The sequence below is a fragment of the Cucurbita pepo genome, chromosome 1 (genome assembly GCF_057944985.1).
Source record: "Cucurbita pepo subsp. pepo isolate OVF chromosome 1, ASM5794498v1, whole genome shotgun sequence".
Taxonomy (NCBI): domain Eukaryota; kingdom Viridiplantae; phylum Streptophyta; class Magnoliopsida; order Cucurbitales; family Cucurbitaceae; genus Cucurbita; species Cucurbita pepo.
This window is the reverse complement of record NC_141798.1, coordinates 17,604,881-17,613,238: the sequence shown is the minus strand read 5'-3', so window position 1 is coordinate 17,613,238 and position 8,358 is coordinate 17,604,881. Positions and strand designations below refer to the sequence as shown.

The 8,358-nt window shown below is 36.6% G+C and overlaps 1 protein-coding gene across 1 annotated transcript; it reads right to left on the bottom strand.

Annotated features, from left to right (window-relative positions):
* Positions 1-2,448: 2,448 nt before the first annotated feature.
* LOC111780204 (auxin transporter-like protein 3) lies at positions 2,449-5,770 on the bottom strand. Its single transcript, XM_023660541.2, has 8 exons — positions 5,565-5,770; positions 5,293-5,478; positions 5,089-5,201; positions 4,826-5,009; positions 3,540-3,637; positions 3,254-3,461; positions 2,922-3,179; positions 2,449-2,840 (listed from the first exon to the last, which is right to left on the bottom strand). Exons 1-8 carry the CDS (start codon positions 5,721-5,723, stop codon positions 2,646-2,648), a joined length of 1,401 nt encoding a protein of 466 aa, XP_023516309.1. The 5' UTR covers positions 5,724-5,770; the 3' UTR covers positions 2,449-2,645.
* Positions 5,771-8,358: the final 2,588 nt, after the last annotated feature.

Sequence of the window (8,358 nt, the reverse complement as noted above, 5' to 3'; positions counted from 1 at the left end):
ATCGAAAAAAAAAATCTAACCCAACCCTGTTCTTTCTAGTTTAGATTGGGTAGTCCGAGTTAGTCGAATTATTGGGTCATATAAACACAAGTAATTTCGTATTATTGCTTATGTACTTAATCTATGTGGACATAAAAATGGAAATATGAACAAGTCTTGAACAGGGTAGAGAGTGGGTGAATGAGAACTACTTGAAAGACGACTAGACGACTAGATTGTCCTCTACTTAAGAAGAAATGTCGAGAGTATGACTAAAGTTTAGCATGTCGGTCGCAAAGGACAAAGATCGTATATTTATAACAAGAAATAATAACAAATCTATCTTCATCAGCTTAGAGTCGTTCACACATCAACTCGGTTTTATGATTTCTTTTCATACATTATCGTTTGATCCTCGAAGAGAAAGGGTGAAAAAATGACAATTGTAACAGTCCAAGCCCACCACTAGCAAATATTGTCCGTTTTAGCTCGTGGCTTCACGATTTTAAAACGCCCATTTGATACTCGAAGAGAAAGGGCGACAAGATGACAATTTTAACAACTCAAGCCCATCGCTAACAAATATTGTCCGCTTTGACTTGTTATGTACGTCAACCGCATGGTTTTAAAACGCGTCTGTTAGGGAGAGGTTTTCACACCCTTATAAAAAATGTTTCGTTCCGCCGAGATGGGATCTCACAACAATAATTGTCGTTAAAAAAAAAATAACGTTCTTATCAAAAAGTTGCGACAAATTATAAATAAACGAGAAATTAGACAAGAGGGTAATTTTGTCATTTACATAAAAGTGTGGGAAATGAATAGAAGTTGCCAATGAAATGAATTGAGAGCTTCCAAACCTAGTGATCCTTTCACCTTTTCCATTAGGACCCACCAAAATTCCCTCTTTAGTAATCAAACTTTTTGACCATTGACCGACCTTCGAAGTGATGGCTCGGGTTCAGAGTCGTATGAGTTGGATTAGGTTACGAACTTATTTGAATTCATAATGTAAGACAAATTATTCGATGAAACCGTCACAACGTGTCTGTCTCTTAATATACGTCGGATGAAAAAAATTATCGGATATAAAAGTAAGTAACTTTTACAATTCTTCTCTCGATATTCAACCGTGTAAGGCAGTTACTGTATCGATATCATTGAATAATTTCTCAAACTCGTAGAGATCGGGAATTCAATCATTTGATCTCGTCTATATCATAACTCGTCGAAGATACTCGGTTATTTAGATTGGACCTACAAATTTTGCTTGGTCCTCTCCTTTTCTCTCTCTACGTGTATGGCCATTCAATAATTTTTGTAGTGTTAGGCAGTGATAGGACAGCTAGTTGGGACAATGACTATAAGCTGCCATTCACATTCACAGTCTCGAGATGAACTAATGACTTCTTTTAGCTGTCGTTTATGCAAAGAACAATCGGACAAGAACAAACCTCGCCAATGGCTCAAACACGAGCCCATGAAGTTCACAAATCACTCGTAACTTTATCATTTATAACAGCTCAAGTCTACTGTTAATAGATATTGTCCGTTTTAGCTCGTTATGTATTGACGTCAGTTCACGATTTTAAAACGCGTTTGTTAAGGAGAGATTTTCATACCTTTAGAAGAAATGATTTGTTTCTCTCTTCAACCAATGCGAGATCTCACAATCCACTCCCTTAGAGGCTCAGCGTCTTCGCTGGCATACTGCCCAGTGTTTGGCTCTAATACTATTTGTAACAGCCCAAGCTCAACGCTAGCCGTTATTGTCCACTTTAGCCTATTATGTATCGGTGTCAACCTCACGATTTTAAAACACGTTTGTTAAGGAAAGATTTCCATACCCTTATAAAAAAAAATTCATTCCCCTCTCCAACCGATATGGGATCTCACAATCCACCTCTCTTGGGGGTCCAACGTCTTCGCTGGCACGCCTCTCAATGTCTCGCTTTGATACAATTTGTAACAGCCCAAGTCGCCCTTCGGGACCAGCATCTTCGTTGGTACATAACCCGGTGTCTGGCTCTAATACCATTTATAACAGCTCAATCCCACCGCTAGCCGATATTGTCCACTTTGGCCCATTATGTATCCTCACAGTTTTAAGATGCGTCTATTAACGAGAGGTTTACATACATTTATAAGAAATGTTTACTCCCCCTCTTCAACTAATGCAGGATCTCACAATCCACTCCCTTGGGAGCCCAACCTCTTCGCTAGCACACTCCAATATCAAGCTCGAATACCATTTGTAACCGCCCAACCCCACCATTAACAAATATTATCTGCTTTAACCCGTTATATATCACCATCAACCTCCCAGTGTTAAAACGCATCTATTAGAAAGATGTTTCCATACCCTAATAAAGAATATTCCGATTCCCTCTCCAACCGACATGAGACCTCACTTTTACTACATTACGCGCACTTCCACACCGTATAATCTTTTATAATGAAGTTAACCCATAATGGGAAACGATGAATAGAATATCATTCATAAAGACAAAGACTTTAATAGCTAGTGGACTCTCACCGGTTACAAACTCAACAGGAGGTATGCATAGGGGTGCCCAACATCGCCAATACATGCAAAAGACATACAAATATAAGGACTGCCAATCAATTTACACACAGACATGTTCATGTTCATGTTCATGTTCTTCTCAATGCTTGTGAGGAGGGCACTGATAGCACTTAGTGAATAGCCCAAAGGTATTAACTTGATGAACAAAGTTGAGCATACTTGCCCACCCACCAAACCCAAATCCCACAATCAATACCCATCCAACCACAAATATGTTCACAGAGTATAGCCCTGCCCAGCCACCCAACAATGATGGAGCTCTCTCCACTGCATTCTGTGTTGTTCAACGCAAAGAAACATGTTAAAAAGTTAACAAAAACTGAATTATGAATCAAAAGGTACAAAAGTTATGAACCTCTCTTGATGATGAAGAAGCAAAAGTGACCATGTGAGCTAAAGCAGGGATGATGTAGACAGTGAAGCTGACAAGAAGCGATCCCACCGTTGAGTTGATCGGTCCGAAGAACGGGAAAATGATAGCCAAAAACCATATCGGTATCACGACGGGTAGTCTCGTAAGAGCTCTCTTGATCAAGCTTTTTGTTTCATGTACTCCAATGAATTTCTCCCATACAAAGTAGAGAGGTGTGCAGGCAAATCCAAATGTTATGAACTGTATGACAAATCAATCACCAATCTTAATGAACCTAATTCAAATGGGGTTTGATTTTTGAATAAGAATGTTACCTGATGGATGAGCATGAGGATGACAGCAGTGTCTCTAAAGGCAGTTCTAGGGAGCAAAGCAAGAGCATTGGAATGGGTCAAGAGGGCATCCCCAAATGCCCAGTAAACAGCTGAAGCTGATGGCAATGTCAGAGTAAGAACATAAAGGGTTGCTATCAAGTAAATAAGCTTGAATTTCTGTGGCTTCCACATGGCATGCATAATCTCCCTACATCATATCAGAATTGAACATAAAAATTGGCGTAAATGAGTGTATGAACGCTTAGATTGATCATTGAATTCTTACACTGTCACAGCATGTCCTCCAAAGGTGTAAAGAATGTTGGTAGCCCCAGTGAAGTATAGAACCATCGTAGTAGGCCCGGAGTGCTTCACTCCCTCAACCTTCATAGACAAAAGCAAACAGGACTCCAATGAAACCCAATTCAGCTAAAATCTAGTTTGATGGTTAAATTTAGATGTCCTTTGGTTTAATATCTCCGTTGGTTGGAAAAGGGAACGAAACATTCTTTATAAAGGTGTAGAAACCTCTTCCTAGTAGACGCGTTTTAAAACTGTGAGGCCGAGAACCAAAGCGGATAATATCTGCTAGTAGTGGACTTAGGCTATTACAAATGGTATTAGAGCCAAACACCGAGTGGTGTGCTAGCGAGGACGCTGGGCCCCCAAGGAGGTGGATTGTGAGAGCTCAAATCGGTTGAAGAGGGGAACGAAGTATTCCTTATAAGGGTGTAGAAATCTCTCCCTAGTAGACGCGTTTTAAAACGTGAGGCCAAGGGCCAAAGCGGACGATATTTGCTAGTGGTGGGTTTAGGCTGTTACCAATGGTATCACAGCCAAACACCGAGTGGTGTGCCAGAGAGAACATAGGGCTCTCAAAGGGGTGAATTGTGAGATCCCACATCGATTGGAGAGGGGAATGAAGTATTTCTTATAAGAGTATAGAAACTTTTCCTAGTAGACGCGTTTTAAAACCGTGAGGCCGAAGGCCAAAACGGACAGTATCTGTTAGCGGTGGGCTTAGACCGTTACAAATTGTATTAGAGCCAAACACCAAGTGGTGTGCCAACAAGAACATTGGGCCCCCAAGAGGGTGGATTGTGAGATCCCACCTCAGTTGGAGAGGGGAACAAATCATTCCTTATAAGGGTGTAGAAACCTCTCTTTAGTAGACACGTTTTAAAATCGTGACGCCGAGAACCAAAGTAGACAATATTTGCTAGCAGTGGACTTAGACCGTTACAAATGGTATCATAGCTAAACACAAAGCGGTGTGCCAGCGAGGACGCTAGCTTCCAAGGGGGTGGATTGTAAGATCCCACATCAGTTAGAGAGAGAAACGAAGCATTCCTTATTAACTATGACACGGAAGACCAAAGTAGACAATATCCACTAGCGGTGGGCTTAGGCTATTACACTTCCTTTACTAATCCACCATGAAAACAATCCAATTCATTCATGAAAAACATCTTCTTTACTAACAAACAATCAAGATGTATTTGGATTGTTTTAGAAGCTAGTAAAACATTAAACTAATGAACATCGAGGATATTAATGATGTTATTACAGTACCTGTCCATGGACAAGGGAAGCAATGGTCATATACCAAGCAGTGTAAGTGGTCATCATGAGGCCAAGGAACGACCAAATTCTGTAGTTATGGAAAGAAGGAATGAAAACAGTGGTAGCACAACAAGCGCCAAAGACATAAGTCCAAGTCCTCTTGTCCAAATTGTCGTTTATGTAATAGATATTACTGCAAAAACCAAACCCAGAGAATTGTTGATGCTATAATGCAAATTCAGGCTAATTCATTCAAGTTCATGATAGACAACCTCGCACAAGCAATCAGCTGAATCACAGATCCAAAGAGTAGAAAAGTGCAATTGAAAAACAAGCCAGCATTTCTCCAATGTTTTCCAAGCAACCCATCAAGAACTTCAAACCACTGAAGAACAGGAAAAGAAAACAAGCGATTTGAATCGAAAAATGAAATGGGTATATGTTGTTATGAATGTGTATGAAGATCAAGAACTTACTTGAATTACATGGTTTCTGAAATCGACTTTTTCCCTTTCCTTTCTTGTTCTGTATTCAACATAAAGAACACTGATGAGATAAGCAGTCCAGCTACCCATTAGGCCATAGAAGAGCTGGAAGAGAATTCCAGAAAGCATCCCTAGTTGGGAGAATGAATATGGAAGTGTGAGAAGAACTTGAGCAACCTGAAAAAACAGAGCACCCAGCAGATTCAGAAGCAAAAAATCTCTAAAAAACTCAAGAACAGAGAGAGGTGATGATGGGTATTTGCCTGATTAGAAGAACAGCTAAACCATGCGTCGTAAACAGAGCCGCCATGCCAGAAGAGAGTAGAGAACTTGCTCTTTGTGGGCTTAGAAGAATCGCCCTTTTCTCTTTCCATTTCGACATAGTTGCCTGCGATTACAGTTTCGACTTTCTCAGACGCCATTCGCAAGCGTTTGGGTGTGATGGGAGGAAGGAATGGATGGATTCAGCGCCTTTAAATAGACAACAAGGGCACTCTGTTCTTTGTTCTTCACTATTTAAATTTTTTTGCTGTTTTTTTCTAATTAAAAAAAAAAAAAAAAAAAAAAAAACAGATATGGTCGCCCCTCGTTATGTACTGTCTTAACCAACTCTAGAGATGTTTCCACATCCTTGTAAAATATGTTATAATCAACGAAAAATCACTAGAATTTTCCTGTTTTCTTTCGATAGGACTTGAAAAAAGTTGAGTTAAGCATCCCGAGCTTTCATTGGGTAATGAGATGTGAAGTGCACGTCCATATGTGTTCAACGTACTTCAGTTCAGCTCGACCAAAACTTTCATACTGTCAGATATAATCTTGAATTAATCACGAATTATCTCTATTATTATAAAATGGGGAAAATTGGGTATTTTAAAATAATAGTGATAAGTTTGAAAGGAGAAATTTTGGTGAGGGTGTTGAGTTGAAATTAAGCTATTTTATTTAATTTTATTATTAAATAAATAAATAATTAATTAATATTTATTTGGAGGGGTAAATAAAAAGGAAGATTTTAAAAAAAGCGGGTCTTCACATGTGGGCTTCAAAAGCAGAGTTAATGGGCCAGGCCTAGCATGCAGCGCACGAGCGGGTTGGCCCACTATGCTTATTATTTATTTATTTATTTTTAAAGCCAATTAAAAAAAAATTAATTAATGGATCCCAATAATTTTATATTATTCTCTATAATTTTCTCGTAGTTTCAATTAAATAAAAAGCCTAATTTAAAGGTTTAATAAAATTTTAAAAAGATGGAGAAAATGATTGCATTAACGGTGTGGTTAGTGGTAAATATGATTAGTAACACACGTGACAACTGGATTTGCCATTAATAACAATTCCACGTGGCCCCACTCCATGCCTTTATAGAATTTATAATCTAATTTAATTTACACTATTTAAATTGGTTAGTGCAGTTATTATTATTATTAATTAAAAAAATTTATTTTAATCGCATCATTAAAATATTAAATATTTTTAATTTTTATAATAATTTTAAAACTAAGGTAGGAGTGAATTAGGTTATGATTGGCCCAATTAAAAAAAAATGTCAACATGCAAACCAATCCAAGTTTTGCAGTGTTTCAAAAATTCAACCCAATTCAAGTCGAAAAATAATCTAACCCAACACAACCCTGTATGGTTTGGGTTGGTCGGGTTCTCAGGTCATATAAACACTATGTTTGTAGAGGAAAAAAAACTCTTATTCTGACGTGTTAAATTTTTTATTAAATTTTGATTTTCATATATTAATTGATATTTGTGTATGCGTATTTCCAATTAGGTGTGCCAGTGTTTGGCCTCATATACTTACTTAAGTTGGTACTCAAGTTGAACGGCTGTTGAGACGAGTTGGTTAATGTTACTCACTTTTGAAAATGAATGGTCAATAATCAGTCGAATGGATGAACTTGCATTGAATCATTATGTGTCTCAATACTACTCAAACATTTACTTCGATGTGTTCGAGATGAATCTCGAACACGTTTTGTTTAACGATCAGACCACTTAAAAAACTCGATTAGTTTCAAAACAATATTCAGAACATTGATATAAAAAATATAATATTTTAATCCGTTGAATTATGTTGATAATATTATTTAAAATAAATAAAAGAAAAAATGTGGGGTTAAAGCTATGGAAGAGAGATTGCTTTCCATTGGATTCTTGGAGAGTGAGTTATGAATGATGGGCATATTGGAGTATGAATATATTAATCAACATCTTGAATTAGTCATAATTATCTTCAAAATAAAAAATAAAAAATTAAAATTAAAATTAAAAATCTACTTTAATGGTGATGATGTTGATGGTAATGGCCAACCTAATCCCTAACCCTACAAATGTAGAACATTTTTTTAAAGAAATTTTTATAACAAAAAAAAAAAAAAAAAAAAAAAATTAATAAAAATATCTTTAAATTATCAAAAGTTTTAATAATATTTTAAAATAGCTTCGAATATAAAAGGGTATTATAGGAATAAAAATTAAAAAATAAATAAAGTATATTTTAAAATTTTATTTATTGAAAGCCAATTTGATTTTGAGTTGCCTAAGTTTTGAAGCTACTTTAGGTGGGTAGAGACACAAAGTTACTTTTAATGGCATGTGCGCTACGAAAAAGAAGCTAAAGTAAGGTCATATGATAGCTATAACTCATACATGCTATCGATATTAAAAAATTCATTTTAATTTAGTATTTAACGTTTGGGTTTTTATTTGTGTTTAAATATTTTATAATTTGTTCGTGTGAGTCGTTCATATTATTATCGGATTGACACATTTCGATAAAGAAACCTTGATTAGTTGAATCTAAGAACCCTCGTAAACGCTTGAATATGCAAACCTTTAGTTCACAAATATTAAGATCGAAAATCAATTTGATTTCGTCTAAGGGAGTAAGATTTGGATTAACGGGCAAAATCACTTGTTTGAGATTGGAATCACTTCACAAGCAAGATGGATCATGTCAAGCTTGAATGATTTTAAACAACATAAAAATTACAAAGAAACTTAGTCATATGCCAAATGCTCTTTTTACTGCATCTTTTAATC